The following is a 21,797-nucleotide window of genomic DNA, read 5'->3' as shown; positions in this document are numbered from 1 at the left end:
TAGAGGAGACTAAAGAAATCTGACAGCTGAGGCTAGCATCTGCTCCTCCATCTGGTCCTACATGGATGAAAGACATTATTAGTACAACCAGTGATGCTGAAATAGGGTCTGAGGAGTCAATAGTAAAACTGCATATCATTTGATGATTGCACTGTGGTCGTGTAGGAGAGCATCTTGGTTATGAGGAAATACACTCTCAAATAATGAGTCATCACATCTGCAATTCACGAACGGTTCCAAGAAGTATACATAAGTAAATAAGTACATAGTGGGGCATGAACTTAAGGTAAATGTGACAATGTTATAAATTGAAGGATCTGGGTGACAGATATAGAAGAGCTCTTTATACATATTTGTAGATATAGTAAGTTGAAATTAATTTTAAAATGAAAGGTTAAGGTATAAACAGCCCAGGGATCCATGACAAATGAATGTGGTATATACATACAATGGAATATTACTCATCTTGGAGTTCATACATGCAGCAACATGTATGAAGTCATCATGTTGAGTGAAAAAAGCCAGATGCAAAGGCACAAATATTGTATGACTCCACTTATATGAAATTTCTAGAATATTTAAATTCATTGAGTCATAAAGTAGACTAGAGGCTGGGGGAGGGGAAATAGGAAGTTATTGCTTAATGGGCAGTTTCCATCTCAGGTCACAAAAAAGTCTTGGTAACGGATGGCAGTGGTGATATTGTAAACATAATACCACTGAAGAGGAATTAAACACTTAGAAATGGTTAACATGGGAAATATTGTGTTACAGATGTTGCAATTTTCTAAAAGAATTAAAAGTTCATTAAGTTTTAAAATCGTGTATTCAAAGAGTAGTATTTTCCTTAAATAAATCACTTCAGCCACAGGGAAGGCAGTACGGAAGATCAGAATGCTCATAAATTGGAGCCAAACAATCCTGGCTGTAGTAATTTTGCCTTCTTGAGCTTGTTACCCTACATGTAAGCTGGAGATAATAATATCCACGTCCCTCAGAGGATTTCTGTGAGGTTTAAATGATTTATAAAGCAACCATGTTCTCCGAATGCTTTCTCTTCTCTCAAGAAAATATTTGCTCTATAGAACTTCTTCATTAGAAAAAAATTATATTATCTGCATCAACAAAACAGTACCTGTGTAACAGTCCTCTAGGATGTAGAAATCGTCCTATTCTATACAATTAACAAAGGACATTCATTAACATATGTCCCATCTAGAGTCGGGCACTTTATTACCACCTCAGCTCATCCCTGTCATCTATGTCCAGATTCAGCCCATTCTAATCTTCTATATCCAGATGCAAGCTTTGCTGCTCTGAGATTCTGAAATATAGTTATAAGTGTAGGATGGTGTCCTAGTTTGCTAGCTACCAGAATGCAATATACCAGAAATGGAATGGCTTTTTAAAAAGGAGAATTTAATAAGTTTCTAATTTACAGTTCTAAGGCTGAGAAAATGTCCCAATTAAAACAAGTCTATAGAAATGTCCAATCAAAGGCATCCATCCTGGGAAAGAGACCTTGGTTCAAGAAGGTCAATGACGTTCAGGGTTTCTCTCACAAGTGAGAAGGCACATGGCGAATACAGTCAGGGTTTCTCTCTCATCTGGAAAGGCACATGGCGAACACAGCATCATCTGCTAGCTTCTTCTCCTGGCTTCCTGTTTCATGAAGCTCCCCAGGAGGCATTTTCCTTCTTCTTCTCCAAAGGTTGCTGGCTGGTGGACTCTACTTCTCGTGGCTATGTCATTCTGCTCTGCTCTCTCTGAATCTCTCATTCTCCAAAATGTTTCCTCTTTTATAGGACTCCAATAAACCACCCAAATGGGTGGAGACATGTCATCACTTCATCTAGCCTAACAACCACTCTTGACTAAATCACATCTCCAGGGAGATGATCTGAGTATAGTTTCAAACATACAGGATTGAATAGGGATTATTTTACCTTTATGAAATGGGATTTTGATTAAAACATGGCTTTTCTAGGGGGCATACTTCCTTTCAAACCAGCACAGATGGTATTAGGAATGGAATTGTGTCCCCACAAAAAGCCATCTTCAAATCCTATCCTTCAGTCCCTTGAATGGGACTGTATTAGCTAGGGTTCTCTAGAGAAACAAAATCAGCAGGAAATATCTATAGATATAAAATTTATAAAAGTGTCTCATGTAACCATGGGAACATAGAATCCAAAATCCGTAGGGCAGGCTGTGAAGCTGACAACTCCAATGGAGGGTCTGGACAAACTCCACAGGAGAGGCTCGCCAGCCAAAGCAGGAAGAAAGAGCCTGTCTCTCCTGAATCCTCCTTAAAAGCTTCCAGTGATTAGATTAAGCATCACTCATTGCAGAAGACACTCCCCTTGGCTGATTACAAATGGAATCAGCTGTGGATGCAGCCAACATGATCATGATTTAATTCTATGAAATGTCCTCATTGCAACAGACAGGCCAGCACTTGCCCAACCAGACAAATGGATACCATCACCTGGCTAAGTTGACACACGAACGTGACCATGACAGGGATCTTATTTGAAAATACGATCTTTAAAGAAGTTAGTTAATACAAGATCAAAGTGGATTAGGGTCTTCTTCTAAGGACAAGAAATGTGAATACAGTAGGGGACAGAGAGATGTCCATGTGAGAGAGGCAGAGATTGAGTTATGCCATGAATTGCCAGCCTCCCACAGAACCCTACACTTCAGAGGAAACATGGCTCTACTGACACCTCGATTTTGGACTTCCAGTTTCCAGAGCCGTGAGACAATAAATTTCAGTTGTTTTAAGCCACCAAGTTTATGGGGCCTTGTTAATGTTAATGGCAACTTCAAGAAACTAAGAGAGAGGATAAATTAAAGAAGGACTTTTCAATGATTTTCACACCATGACACATAATGAAAACAATTATCTGGCACATCTTAAAAAGCCCAGCCAATGTGCTCATGTTACTGAGATTCTTATGAGGCCAAATTGGAGCCCATTCCTGCACATCAGCAAGAACAGGCACTGCCTGGGAAGTTTAGTAGTAAGGCAGGATGTATAGCAAGGACAGAGGCTGCCCCTGAAGAAAAACAGTCTGGAAGTGAGCTAAAAGTGCTCCACACAAGAGGATTGAACAGTGCCCAGTCACACTCATTCCCCACCCCTTGTGAATGGTGACTGACCCCTGCAATTAATTTTATTCCTAAATTTGTCTTTGCACTGATTTATTTTCTTCTTCCATCTTAACCTTCCCTTTTGTTTCTTCAGAGCCTGTGCTGGTTTGAAAGGATGTATGGACCTTAGAAAAGCATGTTTTAATCAAAATCCCATTTTGTAAAATGGTCAAAAAATACCTATTTGATACTTTATGCTTGAATCTGTAATTAGATCATCTCCCTGGAGATGTCTCCCAATCAAGAGCAGTTGCTAAACTGGATTAGGGGAGATGTGCCTCCACCCATTTGGGTGGGTCTTGACAGGATTTGGGAGTCCTATAAAAGATGAGACATTTTAGAGAATGAAGGAGATTGAGAGAGAGCAGAGAATGCTGCAGCACCAGAAGAGAAAGCTAGCAGATGATGCTGTCCTCGCCATGTGCCCTTCCAGCTGAGAGAGAAACTATGACTGTGTTCACCATGTGCCTTCTAGCTTGAGAGAGAAACCCTGAACTTCATAGCCTTCTTGAACCAAAGTATCTTTATCTGGATGCCTTTGATTGGACATTTCTATAGACTTGTTTTAATTGGGACATTTTCACAGCTTTACAACTGTAAACTAACAACTTATTAAATTCCCCATTTAAAAAACCATTCTGTTTCTGGTATATTGCATTCTGGCAGCTAGCAGACTAGAAAAGAGCCAGACACCAAGGAGAGCCTTAAAACCACATCCTGCTCCTAGATTTTGCCTGGTACTTGAGTCTGTGGAGTTTCACAGAGCAAGGCTGAGCCCTGTAAAGTTGTAGGAGCTGCTAAAAGGAGTTATACATAGGTCAGTCCCTGAATGGAAAAATTCTGCAAGGATGACTGATTGGCTCTCTGTAAAAACAGTTACGGCTTCTCATCAATACTAGAAAAAGTTTAGTTAAGAGTTGCAAACATTTGATATTCTCTTCATTCCTAATAAGGAGAAAAATCAAAAGACACATTTTCAAAGCCTCAGCAATCAAAACAAATGGTTATGAAACTCTGTTGGACACTGCCCTCAATTTGTGAAGCTCAGGAACACAAGGATTGGTCCTTAAGACTAAAAAATAGGGAAGACTGGGGTGGGCCACGGTGGCTCAGTAGGCAAAGTTCTTGCCTGCCGTGCCGGAGACCTGAGTTCAATTCTCGATGCCTGCCTATGCAAAAAAAGAAAAGAAAAAAAAATAGGGAAGCCTGATTCACTCTGATCTGATGAGGTTTATATGAACCCCCTCCTAACTCTCTGGGTGGTCAAATATAGATAGCACACAGACAAATGCACAGATACAGAAATCAAGCCTAGGGACAATGAAATGCAACAAACAAAACTAAAAACTACAAAAGCACTGACCAGAACAGGAATGAGGGCCTTTAATCCTATATGGCTTGGTGTGATGCCTGGATACATCCTAGAACATATTAAGCAGATAATCAAAAAGTATTGGTAGAGTCCCTTGACAGATGGGAGAAAAAATATGGAACTATTAAACTTTACCACCAGGGAAACCCCTGGTACTGTGTCAAACATTAGGGACACCCAAATCAATAGGCTAAGCCCTTGATCTTGAGGCTTGCTCTTGTGAAGCTCATGTATATAGTGGAAAAGCTTAGCCTACCTATAGGTATGCATAAGAGTTACTTCTGGAGGACCTCTTTTGTTACTCAGATGTGGCCTCACTCTCTCTAAACCCAATCCTGCAAGTGAAATCATTGGGCTCCCCACTACATGGGACATGACTTCCTGGGGTGAACGTCTCCCTGGTGGCATGGGAGATGATCCCTATGGATGAGTCTGGCCCTGGTGCTGTGGGAACAACGATGCCTTCCTAACCAAAAGAAAGAAGAAAAGAAGTGTAACAAATAAGGTTCCAGTGGCTGAGAGAGTTCAAATAGAGTTGAAAGGTTATTCTGGAGGTCACTCTTATGCAAGCTGCAGTTAGACATTACTCACCTATCATAACTTGCCAAACCCCAACCAAAGTCATTCCAGCCAATCCTACAGAACACCTAGGGCAATATATAAAATTCTACAGATGGGTTCCTGGACAAGATAATGCCTGAAACTAGAGGGCCCAGCCTCTCCAGAACATCAGCTAGTTCCATCTCTCTAACCCATATTAATGACAGCCCCTTCCAACATGAATAATTTAGAATGGGCAGAGCCCAAATACCCCTAAAGACTGGGAGAAAGATCAAAGGTGATGGTGGAGTTATTCAGAGAAGGTAAATTTTAACAAACAAATATGATTGCTGAATCATTACATTGTTATTTCTAACCCTAGAATGAGCTGAGACTCAGCATCAAGGGATTGAGAAAACCTTCTCGACCAAAACGGGGAAGAGTGAAATGAGACCAAGTGTCAATGGCTGAGAGATTCCAAACAGAGTCGAGAGGTTATCCTGGAGGTTATTCTTACACATTAAGTAGATATCACCTTGTTATTTAAGTTGTAATGGAGAGGCTGGAGGGAACTGCCTGAAAATAGTAGAGCTGTGTTCCAGTAGCCATATTTCTTGATTGTATAATGATAAAGCTTTCACAATGTGATTGTGTGATTGCGAAAACTTTGTGTCTGATGCTCCTTTTATCTACCTTCTCAACAGATGAGTAGAACATATGGAAAAAAATAAATAATGGGGGAACAAATGCTAAAATAAATTTAGTTTGAACTGTTAGTGATCAATGAAAGGAAAGGGCAAGGGGTATGGTATGTATAATTTATTTCCTGTTTTCGTTTTATTTCTTTTTCTGAATAGATGCAAATGTTCCAAGAAATGATCATGATGATGAATATGCAACTATGTGATGATATTGTGAATTCCTGATTATATATGTAGAATGGAATGATCAAAATAGAAATGTTTGCACTTAAAAATAAATAAATAAATAAATTGTTATTTCTTTTAGTTTCTAGTATCTTAGAGCAGCTAGAAGTAAAAACCTTAAATTGTGAAATTGTAACCCATACCAAACTCTGAAATCTATTCTACAACTAATGTAGTGATGTGCTTTGAAATGTATTGCTTTTTTGTATATGTGTTAATTTTCACCAAAAACATCGATTGTGATTTAAAAAAAAAAAAAAAAGATGCCCAATATTAAATTGAAAAAAAAAATACAAAAGCACTAACTAGGACTATACTGCAAACTCTTGACCCCATTGCTAAAGGGCTAGGAGGAAAGGGATATAGACTATAGATAGGGGACCAGGTTTTATTAGGAAGGAAAGAATGGCAGCCATTTGGTTCTTAAATGGAAGGATGAATTATAGTTTCCAAAAAGTCACAGCAAAATGATCCAATCACAGTAACTAGATAGTAGGGCAATATATATATTTTTAAATTATTTTTATTTTGTCCTATTAGGGCAGTATCTTGATTAAATGGTTTGTTCTATTTATGTATTTTAATGAGTCTTAGCTAATTATTAGTCAGAAGATCCAGGAATTAGAAATGTAAATTAACATTTTGAGTGTACCCTTAATTCAATGTTGGACAATTTTATCTCTTAATATATACCATCTTCAAAACATAGTCTGAAGTAGTTCCTAGCTATGTACCCTCGGCAAGTAACCCAAACTCCCCATACTCCAGTGTCCTCCTCTATATAAAATAGGGATAACAGCAGTACCTAGATTCAAAGAAATTATGTCCATAGAAGAGAAAACAAAGGCCATTAGGGTCATGAAAAGATGTTCAGAGCCTTTAGTCATCAGGGAAATGCAAAGCAAAACCACAGTGAATGCGGAAATTATCTTACGGGTTCTGTATTCTTTTCGTAATTGAAAAGAATTACGGAAGTTTGAAAATATTTCAAAATAAAAAGTAAAAAAAACCAAAAAACCCACAATAAGGTACCACTCGACACCCACAAGGATGGCTGTGTTCAGGAAGAATCACAAGTGTTGATGAGGATGTGGAGAAACTGGAACCCTCTTATAATGCTGGTGGGAGTATAAAATGGCGCAGCCTCTTTGGAAGACAGCCTGGTAGTACTTAAAATGTTAAACATAGGACACTGGAGTATGGGGAGTTTGGGTTACTTGGCGAGGGTACATAGCTAGGAACTACTTCAGACTATGTTTTGAAGATGGTATATATTAAGAGATAAAATTGTCCAACATTGAATTAAGGGCACACTCAAAATGTTAATTTACATTTCTAATTCCTGGATCTTCTGACTAATAAATAGCTAAGACTCATTAAAATACATAAATAGAACAAACCATTTAATCAAGATACTGCCCTAATAGGACAACATAAGTACCATGTGGCTCATAAATTCCACTCCTGGGCATCCATCAGGGAAAAATGAAAACCTGCATCCACAGGAAAATTTACTTAAAAATGTTCACAATGGCATTGTCCATAATAGCCAGAAAGTAGAAACAATCCACGTGCCGGTGTAAAATCTATATTTTATCTATTAAATCCATATAATAGAAAACTATTCGGTGCCAATACATGCTAAAGTATAGATGGATCAGAAAAAGAAAAAAAAAAGTTTATTTGGGCAACAAACGATTCAGGGATTGGGCAGTACCAAACACACCTGGTAGGGAGCTCCACCAAGGAGGTATTCAGGGGGAGTTTCTATATGGCATGCATGGAAACAAGTGAGCAAATAGTCAGATTAGCTGATGTTAAATTCCAATTTTACATAGGGGGATCTTACAAAGCAGGGAGCAGACTGTTTTAGTTTGCTAGCTGCTGGAATGCAATATACCAGAAACAGAATAGCTTTTAAAAGGGGGGATTTAATAAGTTGCTAGTTTATAGTTTAAGGCTGAGAAAATGTCCCAATTCATACAAATCTATAGAAATGTCCCATCTAAGGCATCCAGGGAAAGATACCTTGGTTCAAGAAGGCCGATGAAGTTCAGGGTCTATCTCTGTAGTGAGAAGGCACATGGTGAACACAGTCAGGGTTTCTCTCTCAGCTGGAAGGGCATATGGTGAACACTGCATCATCTGCTAGCTTTCTCTCCTGGTTTCTTGTTTCATGAAGCTCCCTGGGAGGCATTTTTCTTCTTTATTTCCAAAGGTAGCTAGCTGGCTGATGGTCTCTGCTTCGTGGTGCTGCAGCATTCTCTGCTCTCTCCGAATCTCCTTCTTTCTCCAAAATGTTTCCTCTTTTATAGGACTCCAGAAACTAATCAAGACCACCCAAATGGGTGGAGACACATCTCCCCTAATCCAGGGAGATGATCTAATTACAGATTCAAACATAGGGTATTAAATAGGGATTATTCTGCCATTTTACAAAATGGGATTTTGATTAAGACATGGCTTTTTTAGGGAACATACATCCTTTCAAACCAGCACGTCGATTAGGCTTGTATGGTACGCTTGGCCATTCCCATAAGCTATTTCTATTGGACCAAAACTGATTTATTACCAAGTGTTGCTTATTTGCACTTCTATAAGGTGCATCTCATTGCTTCATTGTCTCAGAAAGTCTCTGCAGGTCAATTGTTTGTCTTTTGGAGAATCCCTTCTTATTTGGGATTTTCCTTCCTTGCAATACCCAATCCAGGGTCCATTTTATTTTACCAACATAAATTATGTACCAATAAAACTGTGATTTTGGGGGGTGGGGCAGAGAGGCACTTAGTCCAGTGCCTGGTATAGTTGAAGAACACATGAAGTGATGATGATGATTTATATGCCTTCTAGAAAGGATTCACAGTACCTAAACTTGGTGCCCCCAAAGCAGCTGTGTATCTGTTGTTCTACTGTATATTCTGTATATAAGGTGCACAGTAGAAAGTTTCTGGATTTGCATGAAAGCAACATGTTTATCTTACATAGCAGCGATTTGAAACCCAACAGAGCATCAGGCTCACAATGACCAAGAAAGGTTTCTGACCTCAAAGCCTGAGCTTCCCACCAGTACCAACAGAAACCCGATTCTGGAGACAACCTTGTCAATGGACAGTAAACAAAGAACACCTGGAGGGCAGAGAGCAAAAAAGTTAGCCTTGCCTGGAGGCTGGGGAGGCTGGGGGTGGGGGTGGGGGTCAGGGCTGGGGTGGTGAAGATATCAAAGATTTCACAGACCACAGGACAGCCTCAAAGACAACTGGGCTTTTTCTAGGCAAAGAAGGACTTTGGAGAGTGGGGTGCAGTGGGGTGGGGGGAGCTGGAGTTGGGGGTGGGGGGAGGCACTGTAACAAAGGCAAAGAAGCCTGTTTGGAACAGCCATTATGCAGGGAATTCAAGCCAGAGCTACATAATCCACATTTTCTGAATATGTTAAAGCAAAGCCTCTCAGGGCCCCAATTATTCTGGCAAAGTCCCTTAAACCAGAATTCTATTTTCTAGACCTGAACTAAAGTATACCTCAATCCCCCAAACTGCACAATGACTGTAATTTATACTGACTTTAGCAATCGGAAGATTAATAAGCCCCACAGGCTAACCACTTTCCCAACAGGGTTTGCTAATAGATTTATCATAGGTGGCAAAGGATGGCTGCCGTTTGGAAAAGTAGATTAAGGGGCAGGATTCCCATCTTTGTGGATGGCTTATAATTTGAACCCGAATAGAAAACTAACCAACCCAACTTTGGGCCAGGCTGAACGGGTATTTTTTTCATTTGTAGAAAATGTTTCATTAGACGAGCAGACAGGTGCAAAGTCCTGGGGTAGGCATTCAGCCCAGACTGTCGCATTTGGGGGGTGGAAGGACGGGAATAAAAAAGGACAGAGGGACCGAGGTCATGGGGGACATAAATAATTAAGGCCCCGTGGAGGAGGGGCTATAATCCACTACAGGTAAACTGGATAGCAGGACTGGGTCTGCAGGGAGGAAAGGAGTAGGGAAAATTTCTTTGGGAAAGTGACATTTTGACTGGCTCCCGAGGAGAAATGTCTAGAACGAGTAGCAGAGAGTATTCCAGGACAAGGATGAGCAAAGACGTGCCGGTCACCCGTCTCCAGAGCAACCTAGAGTGGCAAAAGCTTGGCAGGGTAAGAAGCTTTTAACTAGTCACGAAATGCTGCTTCCGAAGAAGAGAAAAGAAGCCTAATAAGGAGAAAGAGAAACCTAACAAGGGTAGAGAAAAACTTTGTCAAGAGAAACTACAACTGAGCTGACCTCTGCCGCCCACATACCCGGTTTCTCGCCAAAAAAAAAAAAAAAAAAAAATTGTACTTTACATCCTCAAAACCAAATGTTCACTTTTTTGGGGTCACGCACAAAAGAATTCTTGGAATGTTAATGCTAATTCCTCCATCGGGCATCAGGGAAGTCCACCTGTTTTCCCTCTCTTTTTTTTTACATGGGCAGGCACTGGGAATCAAACCCGGGTCCTCTGGCATGGCAGGCAAGCATCCTTGCCTGCTGAGCCACGGTGGCCCACCCTGTTTTCCCTCTCTTTTAACATTTAAAGATCACCCACAATGTGCCCGGTGCAATTCGTGTATTCTGGAAGCCTCCCACCAGCCCGACAAGGGAGAGATCTTTGTGGCCAATATCTGGAAGAAATCAGGCATCTTGCCCAAAGTCACACACTCACAGATGGCAGAGTCAAGCTTTCAACCCAGGTCTCTCGGTGCCTAAATCCTTCCACAGTGTACGAGCCATCCTCTGAATGGACAGAGTCAATAGAGCCTCAGGTCATTTATTCAACACCTTTCAGTCAGTTGAAGTCCAAAATGCATTCTAACTGATCCCAGCTGATTCTTTCAATTGGGCAGAACCTTATTTCATTCCCTTCAAATCTCCTTTTAGCTTCCTTGGAGCTAAAAGATAGGTCACTACGGGAAGGAACATTATTATTACTTTTTTTAAAGCATTGCTTCTGGAGTGATGGAAAGTTTTGGTAATGGTTGGCAGGATGTGCCATTCACAACATTGTGAATGTAATTAACAGCACTGAATTAATATATTTGAATGTGGTGAAAAGGGGACATTTTAGGGTGTAGGTATGTTACTGGAAGAAAATTTGAAACAACAGCAATATAGGACTGTAACACACAGTGTTGCCTAATGTAAACCATGGACTGTAGTAGTTACCAGTACAATTATTAAAATGTTCTTTTGTTGTAAAAAAATGTTCTTTTGTTGGGCGGGCCATGGTGGCTCAGTGGCAGAGTTCTCGCCTGCCATGCTGGAGACCCGGGTTCGATTCCCGTGCCTGCCCATGCAAAAAAGAAAAAAAATATTCTTTTGTCAATTGTAACAAATGTACTACACTAATGCACAATATTAGTAATAGGGAAGTATATGGGAACTCTATTTTATGCATGATTTTTCTGTAAACCTACAACTTCTCCAGGTAGAGAAAAGTCTCAAAAAAAAAAAAAAGGTTAAAATGGGAAATTTTATGTTGTATATATATTACCACAATAAAAAAGAAATGATGGAACAAACAAACCAAAAACCATCAACCTCCAGTTATTCCTCAGAGATCCCACAAGATGGTGTAGTTCACAAAGCAATGTGTTCTTATATATCATTACCATGCAAAACATTTTTATGGTAGTATATTTGGGTGCATAAAGCATATATAAATCAATACAGTACACATTAGGGCAATTTCTGGTTTCGGGAAATTATAATCTTTTAAAAACCTCAATAAAATGTCCAGCGCTTCTAGTTTTCCTTGGTTCAGTGGAGTCATTTTAGCACTTCCAGCAAAAATTATTCTGAATTTCTAGGTGTCCCAAGTCCTATCAGGATTTAACTCCAAGGAAAGTAAAGAACCAGGAAAGAATAGTCCAATTTAGGTGGGGAAGAAGAAGGAAGAAAGCAAGGATGGGATTTGAACTCTAGAAGTCCCACACAACAAATTCAGTGATGAAAGGAGGGAAGGTAAAGGTAAAACAAAGATAAAATCACTAGCTTAAAAGCATTTCTCCCCATTTCTTCTACAGGAACATACAAGTAATGTCTGTGTTTCCTTGATAATTGACCTATATAAAAGGTACAATCTGTCAGACCATTCACCATCTTCCCAAGTGAACGTGTTAGGTTGAAAAGAACTCACAGGGGTTCCAATCCACTGATTCCTTTTCCTATGAATTGATAAAAATCAGTATTCCTAGCAGATATGAGAATAGAGATTGTTCGAGCTAATAGTAAAACTTATCCTAAACATTTTCTCCTCTACAAGTTTGTCCACACACCCATTGAGCTCAGTGCCTCTGTGAGCATGACAGGTTCGGGAAGGAGAAATTCCCTCTGGAGGTTGTGAGATCCCAGGAAAATCAGTGGGGCCCCAGGAATGGTTCCCAAGGCCATCCTTAATTCAGACCTGCTCTACCCCACCCGCTGCAATCCCATGTCTCAAGATCCACCTTCCATTCCTATCTATATTAGGATTAAAGCATCAAATAGTGAGAAAGAGTTCAGCCAGTATGGACACCACAGCACAGGGAAATGCCCCGAGCCTTCCATATATACGTGGCAGATGCAAACTGCAGAATTCAGCACAGACCGTGGTCAGCAGGCTGATTCCTGCAGGGGGAGGGGACAAAACAAAACCAGGAAGCAGGTGACTGTCCTCTAGCCTCACAATCTCAAACTGTCTTCCTTTCTCAATTCCTTCCACTTCTGGTACCTTGACATTCCTTCTTTCTCCCACACCCGCTCGGAGAGAAGGATGTTTTCTCATGCATTTGGATTTTAATGTGAGATTGAAATAAACTCCCAGGGGAGTCAGCTTAAAAACACTCCTCAGTGGCAAGTGAGGCAGAAATCGTCAGTCAATTTTGAAATCCTTAAATCCGATCAACACGTGATGAATGAAACCAAACCACCAAGCGCCCATATCACAGGCCCAACCAATCATTCCATATGAATACCCACATATAACCTAGGTTATGCTGCCAAAGACCGGATGAGGGATAAGAGGTGGGGAGGAGAGTGGAGGAAATGAAGATGGGTGGGGAAAGAGGTCAAGAAGCCCTAATTTCACAAGGGATGCAGAAGTTTATTGGGAAACATCTTAAGCCATGCGTGAACTCCCCAACTGTAACACTGCAGGAACACTGCTGGCAAGATGGTTTGTCAGGGGGTCTGAGCAGGCCACACAGGGAGGTTTATTTTCTGAGAGGCCTCCAAAGGGCCTGCCATGTCCACTACCACCTTTTAACAGAATTATTATATACAGATAACCGTGGATTTTTGGTTATTTTTTTTTTCCCCAAACCACATGACCCTGCCACCCTGGCCAAGCTGACTGGACAACACAGGGTCTTCACTGAAGGGCATGTATAGATCAGGTAGCAGCAGACTGTGAGCCAGTGTGCAGTGCAAACAGGGATGCTCACTGTACAGTGGCTCCATGACCCAAAACAAGACTCCCGGAGGGGGGGGCATCTGACTAGCAACAGAGAGGACGGCACTTGACAGGGCAGCAAGGAAACTAGCAGGCAAGGTAAGAAGATACAGAAAGTAGAAGCCACTTGGCAGTAGACTCCATTTGCAAGCAGAGGCTGTAAGAAGAGGTGAGAGTTTCAGGCAGGGAAACACAAACAGGTCAAGCAGAGGTGAAGATTGTGCTGGGAGGGCAATCAGTACCACCAAAGCACTTGGAACACCTGGTCTATCTGCCTGCCCTTCCTGGAAGCCACCAGTCAGTGCAGCTACCAAGCACTTGAGAAGTGGCTCATTCCACAGGTTGAATTGAGATTTTGAATATATTGGGCTAAATAAAACACCATGTTTAATGTCATCTGTTGCTTTTTTTTTTTTGGCTACCAGAAAAATCTAACATTACATACATGGCTCACATTATATTTCTATTGGATAATATTCTACTTTCACAGTTGAGCTGTCAGATATTTTTTTTCTGGCCCTATTCCTTCTTTGAGATCCCCGAATCATATGCCCCCAGTCACCACAGTCGACAGGAACAGTCTTGAAATAGCCAACAGAAACCCAACACCAAATAGAAGGGCCCCCAGAACTGGGTCAGATTTCCACACAGCAAGAGTAGCAAGTTAAAATCGATCTTTTAGCTCCCTTACCTCCTCATGAACAAACTCTATGCTCAGGACTGCCTGGGATCCAGCAAGGGTTGGCTGCACTACCGAGGAGAGCCTGGCCTCTAACAAGGACCCTCCAGGCCATGTGGTGAACATTTATCCATAAGACAAACCACTTCTGGGGCTAACTCTGCAGTACTGCAAATGCATCAATTCAGTGCATTTCTTTTCGACTGAATTGCTGATCTGCTACACCTAAGCTGATAGAAAAAAATCCACTTCCAATAGATAATCCAAGTTGAAGAATCAAACTATTACCCTTAAATTTCTGTTCAATAAACTATTAGAATTAAATCATTATTGAGAATCCAGATACTCCAGCAGAGGTCACCTACCTGCCTGATACTTGACAAATGAATTTCTCTTACAGCATTTTTCCAACCTCCACTTCTTCTGTTTTCCCCTTGGCTAGTCCTAGATAGATAAATTCTCATATTTCCTACCCAATGGCCCTAGATTCTTCTTCCAAAACTATAGTTGGTCCAATTTCCTTTTCATGTGAAAATCTTTTCATGATGCGAAGACAGTGATCCCTCTTCAAAGTCTTTTTCAGGTTAAATATCCTTTCGGTTTTGGTCTTTTCTGAAAAAAGAATGGGGTTTAGCATTTTTGTCTTCCTGGCTGCACTCTTTGGGATCTGCTTTGTCAATGTTTTCCCTTAAAGTGTGGTGCCAGCTTGCGTAATCTAGGTTACACTTGTTCTCAGCAAAACATGAGAGGAGAAGAGCTTTTGCTGCCTATTCTGGACACCAAAATTCTATTAGCAGTTGTATATGATGTTGTCTTCTCCATCCCTGACTTTCTTGAGCCCTGCATAATTTTATCCCTACCTCATTATCCCTTCCAGCTGTGAGAAAGCCACAGCCTCAAAAAACATTCCAAGTCTTATGAAGGGTTTGTACACCAACATTTAAAATAAATATCTGGGAGGGCCACAGTGGCTCAGCAGGCAGAGTTCTCGCCTGTCATGCCAGGGACCCAGGTTCAATTCCTGGTGCCTGCCGTGCAAATGAATAAATAAGCATCTTCAGCAGTTCTCAACCCTGGCTGTCTGTGAGTCACCAGGGGGATGTACAAATACTGATGGCTAGGTCCAACCAACAGAGTCAGACCCTCTTGGGAATGGGTATTTAAAAAGCTCCAAGTGATTGCAATATTCACTCAGGGTTGAACCATTAACCTAATAAAACTATGAACCTGATCCTCATATTAATGCAAGTTATCCCCCTGCCCCTACCTTGTAGGGTGAATTTGATGTTTTATTTTAAATTAAAGTAGTAGAGCTAGGTGGGTTCAATGTAAACAACTTTAAAAGTATTCAAATCATTTGGAACTTGAACTAAGGTAAAGGGGGAGTTAATTTAGTAAGACCCATGGCCTAATTGAAAATTAACATAAAAGAACATCAGGTTTAGGAGACCTAGTTTATAATTGGCTCATTCACTTACTAGCCACGTGATTTGGGCAAATCACTTAACCACTTTGTAACATGATTCCTTCATCTATAAAACAAAGGTGCTGGACTAAAGATCCTTAAGATGCTCTAAATTTCTGACTCATTTCCAGGAAAGAATGTGCAAATGAAAAATGTAAAGAAATATGAGAATTTATCTATATAAGACTAGACAAGGGGGAAGCAGAAGCGGAGGTTGGAAAATTGCTGTAAGAAACTCATTTGTCAAGTATTGGGCAGGTAGGTGACCTCTGCTGGAGTGTCTGGATTCTCAATAATGATTTAATTCTAATAGTTTATTGAACAGAAATTTAACGGTAATAGTTTGATTCTTCAACTTGGATTATCTATTGTTCCCACTTTGAAAGGATGGGAATTTAGCTATGAGAGCTATCAACTGGGGCAAAGAATATTACAGTAATGTTCAAATCGCCATTTGAATTTAATAAAAAATATTTATTCCTCATTTTAAATATCACTACTTAAGGGTGAATTCAGCTTAGTTTTTCATTTGCATGAACCAGTGGTTCCCCAACCTCTTGCTATGTCCCAAAGTCTATCAGCCCAGAAACGGAGCTTGGTATATCCAAAAAGTCAGGTCATTCAGCTGAGCTCTAATCTCAACCCTGTCAATCACTATGCCTCAGTTTTCTCATCTGTAAAATGGAGATGACTGTACGGAATACCTAAGAGTTGTTATAAAGCATTTTCTTTCCATTTAGCATTTGAAACTGTAAAGAATTTTTTTTCTACTATTTTCTATTCTCTGCCATTTTTCAGTATTTTCAATGTTCATTCATAAAAACAAAACTTAAGAGACATACATACCAGGAATCCTATTGAGTGTCACCCAGAAATGTTCATCGGGGCTGTAGGTGTCCTTGGACCAGGAGAGTAAGTCAAGTGCATGTTGATCTTGGAGGACAAAGTTAGCAAATTCCCTTGTGAGGGCCACATAGGCAGTGCCAAAGTAAATGGTCATGTTGTGGGGAGGAGGGGCTTTTGATTTGGTTGTTTTAATCATGTAGGAATTTTTCTTGTTCAATAACTCCCGGTGGACGTATTTAGTCCGTCCAATGATATGATCTGGAGGCAGCACCCCTGGAGTTATATTTTTCCCTTTAAACCCTTTCAAGTACTGAAGTATTTCCTTGTTGGTTTTCAGGGGGAAATCTTGCCCACAGGTGTTGATGACAAACTTCCAGGGAACCTCCGAGGCAACAAGGTCTCTCAGGCAGTTCAGGTCGGCCTGGAGCCTGGAAATCCCACCATAGACAACTGGTTCCATCTTGGAAGCCAGAAAAGCGTTGGGGAAGCAACTCAGTAACCGCTTCACCGCATCTTTAAACGTATCTGCTGCCTTCTCATCCACGTGAATGCAGTAGACATTTTGGGGCATGTAAATCGCCCTGAAGAGCCTCTCGAAAGTTTCGAAGTCTTTGTGTATGGTCACCGTGTAAGCCAGAGGGAATCCAGCTTCCTCGTCAGAGAGCGTTTCTGTGATATAGTGACTCTGAACCATGTACTCATAGCAGGTAGAGATGTCAAAGGTAGTCTTCAATGTATTTTCTGTCAGGTAAAAAACCTTCCCCTTAAAAATCTGATGGCAGACTTCTACTAAGAGCGAAGTGTTGGACAGTGCTGCCTTCAGAAAACGCCTATTCTCCTGTAACTTGTTATTGTAAACGAACACAAAAATCAGGGCGGTAATAATAGACAGGATGAAAAAACAGCGCTTCCAGGAGCCCATCCTTCAAAACTAGGAAGTGAGGAAAATGTCTCTTGAAATCGGACCTACGCGCAGAGATCTTTAACTTACTTTTTCTCTAGAATTCATAATGGTCCCCTTGGTAGATGCAGTTCTGTGTCCTTCCAGCTGATCCGTTCTCCTGTTTCTTTCGTCTGAACCTCTTTATTCACCTCTGTGCTGCATTTCCACCTTCTTTGGACCCATTTCTGAAGGAGCTCCTTTGGATCTGCCTTGCACAGCCTTCTGCTAACCTGTCACCTGTTACTACACAAAAAACAGATGGGCTCAGGGGCGCTCTGACTCGGAGGCACTCACACAGCTCCAACAGTGAAGTTGCGTGCCGGCCAGACGACTGTTCTGCAAGTCATCCCCTCAAGACTTCAACCTCAACCCCAGCCCCAGTTCCTCAGCTTCCTGTTAATCATTGCATTCAACTGCCTGGCTTTGTTTGCTTACGCAGCGCTGCCTAATTAGCTTCAGTTCCTAAACCCGTGAACACTGCCTAGAGAGAGATTCTGTCAATTAATGTTTAGTGCTTCAAAGTAAATCACTTAACCCTGTTTTTACATACACACAAATGCATTCATGCACACACACACACACACACACACCTTCACATTGGCCGGGTGTGCTTAAAACATGGTGTATAACTGGCAGTTGAGCCAAATTCTTTCCGGAGCTTAATTTTCTCTGCTGTGAGGTAAGGTCCTTTGAAAAGGCACATTACAAACTTACCTCACCATCGAACTTACTAAACAAAATGACTGGGGAACTACGAAGAGTAAAAACTAACTTCCTTTAAGACACACACACACACACACACACACACACACAAAGAAACAAAACAGCTGGTCCTTACCTAAAATGTGCAGAGAGGCTAAAAGGCAAAATAAGTGAATGACAAATTTATTTCACTCTGGCTAAGGATGGAAGTGGAGCACCCCACCGGCTAAAAAAAAAAAAAACCCGAGGAGAGGCGCCATCGCAGTTTTGGATGTTCTCAGAATTTAAAGAGGCGCTTAGATTCAGATTTATAAGCCCTTTAAATGGAGTCTCAATTTCCCTTGTTTGTAAAAAAATGAGACCTTCATAGGTCAGTTGTGAGAATAAAATAACACACTGGATGAGTTTATCACCCTGCCCGGAAACAAATGGCACTTCGAGTGACTGGCCAAAACTGCCCCAAAGTAAACAAGATGCCAGTTTACACACACATACACAAATACACTGTAACAAAATGACACAATTACCACCTACCCTTTGAAATCTTCTTCGGAGGCAGAGTTCACTGCTCCTTCCTCCCTGAGTCCCTCGCAAGTAGATCATACATCTAGATTAGCATTTAGCAGTTCTGTATTGTTTGGTAGTTGGCTGCACTGTGTGTGTAAGGACACCAGAGCTGAGCTCACCTGCTTCTCATCTCCTAGCCCTGTATACACATAGCCGACATTTGAATATGCTCGAGTTTTCACTTCCCGGTTTCCCTGACCACATGAGAGTAGATTCCAGGTAATAAAGGATTTGTATAGTTAATTCTGTGAATGTGGTACATTCAATGTACGTTTCTTCCCTAATGCCTCTACTTAATTACAATGACAACAAGCTATCACCACCAGTTTATAATCACCAAGTCTTCACTTTTCTTTCATTCTCATTTAATTCTTGCCCAGAGACACGCAAGTTTTTATCTGATCAGGAACATAAGGGAAATGCAACTTTGCCTCCTGCTTTTCACCCTTAATATTCTGCCATAATATTTCCATACTGATACTTGGTCTTCACTGGACACTGCCTTCCCAACCATTATTTTAGAACACAAGACTAGAGCTATTATTTTTTGTTACTTTTTTTTTCTTTCGTTCTTCTTACTCCAGCTGAAAGCTAGTGCCTTAATATGATTGTTGAGTGTTAGCATATACCAGGAAATGATGATGAGAAAGGACTTGGAGAAATTTTCCAGAAGTGAGTGAGTCAGTCTTCAATGACGGTGAGAATCGGATTCTACAGTGTGGTTAGGATGCACAGTCTTGTCTACATGGTCCAAAATAGAATTCACTCAACCCTAATATCTATTTGCATAAATAACTTTCATGTGTCTTAAACAAATTGCTTCCTCAATGCAGTAGTCATACCAAAGTGATTTTGCCAGAAGTGAGGACTAAAATGTAATTTTAATTTTTATTTTTAACATCCCTCTAAGCAGGCATCCTCTGCCCACATCAAATGAAACTGACTATAGGGTCGATTTAAATGGGAAGTCATACTTAATCATGCTTCTGCCTAAATATTTTCAGATAATTACATCAGCTTTTTTTATTTTTGGCCATCACCTCGTTCTTGTCACAGTTCTCTCCGTACATTTCAAGCATGAAAGTGTCTATAATCATTTGCCTGCTCTTCTCTGAATTTGCAGTTCACTGCATTTACAGTTACTGGGTGATGAGCCTTTGCATTTGGTACCTTGCTCCAGTGAAGCTCTTAATGGTACTTCACCTGAAATGCAAGGAGGGTCCTTGGATTTTGAACTCTGGAATTGCAACTGAGAAATCAGGATTTAAGGGATGATTTTGATTACTGAATCATTATATGGATATTCTTTTTTGCTTTCTGGGATATAGGAGTAGACAGAGGGGAATACCTGAAAGCTCTCAACTATAATTCAGCTGATCTAGTATCTGAAATGAGTGTAAGGGCACTTATCTTATGCTTTTGTGACTGTACGAGCTATTACGCCTTTATCTGGTTATTTTCTTCTAGGGCAAAGGCCCTGTGCTAATGAAGTCAGCCATTAACTAGCCTCAGCCCTGACATTTGCAAACCCTATCAGCTAGATTTTGCTGCTGAAGGATAACTTGCCTACCTTCCTTTTGGCTCACAGATTTATAGCTGTCTCCTCTCCTTTCCAATGGCTGTGCTCCTATTGAAATGATGACAACACTTGTCTGTTTTTCTGCTTTCGAATTTACTATACGAAATGACCTCATCTCCCCTTGCTAAAATCCTTTAAAACCTCGAACCCCCTAAACTCGGAGATACAGATGTTGAGCCATTCAGCCATCTGTTCTCCTACTGCACGTGTAGTAATAAACTCTTTCTTTGGAACCCGGTGTCTCAGGAATTGGTTATTAAGTGCGTTCTGACAAGAGCAACCACGACCCTTGACCAGTAACAGAAACATACCACAGTGCTTTAAAATAGTATCTTTAACAATGTTAGACAGTTTTAAAAGAATTAGGCTCAACCTTAAAGTCAACCCAACAATATCTGGGCGGTGAGGGGGGCGGAATAGCTGGTCCTCTTCCCCTAGGCCCTTTTTGATCTATCTCTAACCGTTCTTTCAAGTTCTGAGCTCCATGCTCCACATTCCTGCATTTATGCTCAATATTGGGAGTTGGGAGAAGGGGAGTCAAGAGTGACCAAGGACAGAAATTCTGCATTCCAGCTTGAACATTAGATCAAAATTAATACCCAAAATTAGTTCAACCTATAATTGCTTATTTCTACATAACTCATATTCTTATAAAGCCTCACTCCAGACATAAATTTTCATTGCATCAAAATGACTGCATTTGAAACATAATGGAAGCAACTAACCATCTTTCTTTATTCATGGGTTCACAAAATGCCCAAAGTGTTCTTCATGTATTTATCTTATCATGACATCATCTCCATGCCAAAGATGGGAATCAGGGAAACCAAAGGGGAACTTTCTCAATGTCTAGGAAAGCCTGAGGAAGTCTCGGAGAAAGAGGAGCTTGGATTAAATTGGATTTTTTTTTTAATCTGAAGGACTGTACTCAACACTTTGTCCTTTTGTCCACTTTGTCCTTTTGTCCACTATTGTTTCTGCCCTCCTCTGTCTCTCCCTCCTCTTTCTTTCTCTGATTATTTATGTATTTGCTTCAGTTAAACTCAGTACCCTGGTTTTACTCTTAATGTTTCTTTAAAACCACAGGAAATGGCCTAAAGCAACAGAGTTTAAAATAGACAAATAGTGTACTTTAAAGCGTCTGGGGGATGCGTCAGCAAGTATCCAACTGGACTAAATCCACTCTCAAACTTTGAGGCCCTGAACAGTCATTTGATCTAACAGCTTCACAGAGCTTTCTCATGGGTGAACATGAGACGACAGTTTCAAGTACATGGGAAGGAGCTTTGTAATTACTCTGGGGCCTGTGATCCCCTTTCCAGAGTTTCCTTCTTGGCCCTATAAATCTGAGTCTCAGTTTTTCAGCTGGAAAGTCAAAAGTGCCTCAACCTCCTGGTGGCACTGGGAGGATTCTTGAGCGAATGCACAGAAAGCACCCAGATGGTGCTGGCCAGGGACTTCCAGCCAATATCAAACTCTGAGAGAAAGCTATAGGCAAGAAAAGGGGCAGAGAAAGTGGGGGAGAGTTGCAATCCCTGGAAACAGGAAAATAGGGAAATGCAA

The 21,797-nt window shown here is 40.8% G+C and overlaps 1 protein-coding gene across 4 annotated transcripts in view; it reads right to left on the bottom strand.

The window, feature by feature from the left end:
- GCNT2 (glucosaminyl (N-acetyl) transferase 2 (I blood group)) overlaps positions 1-21,797 on the bottom strand; it is a 208,094-nt gene that overhangs the window by 113,105 nt on the left and 73,192 nt on the right. Inside the window, exons 1-2 of one of the 4 annotated variants that reach the window (XM_077143645.1) lie at positions 18,623-20,727; positions 16,444-17,629 (exon numbers count right to left, since the gene is read on the bottom strand). The exons of 2 other annotated variants lie outside the window; for them this stretch is intronic. In XM_077143645.1, coding sequence (XP_076999760.1) covers positions 16,444-17,365 — 922 coding nt within the window. In that variant the 5' untranslated portion in view covers positions 17,366-17,629; positions 18,623-20,727. One more of the 4 variants, XM_077143644.1, reaches the window with a different exon arrangement.

The sequence above is a fragment of the Tamandua tetradactyla genome, chromosome 25, assembly GCF_023851605.1.
Source record: "Tamandua tetradactyla isolate mTamTet1 chromosome 25, mTamTet1.pri, whole genome shotgun sequence".
Taxonomy (NCBI): domain Eukaryota; kingdom Metazoa; phylum Chordata; class Mammalia; order Pilosa; family Myrmecophagidae; genus Tamandua; species Tamandua tetradactyla.
The sequence above is the reverse complement of the archived record's forward strand: the minus strand, read 5'-3'. Positions and strand labels throughout refer to the sequence as shown.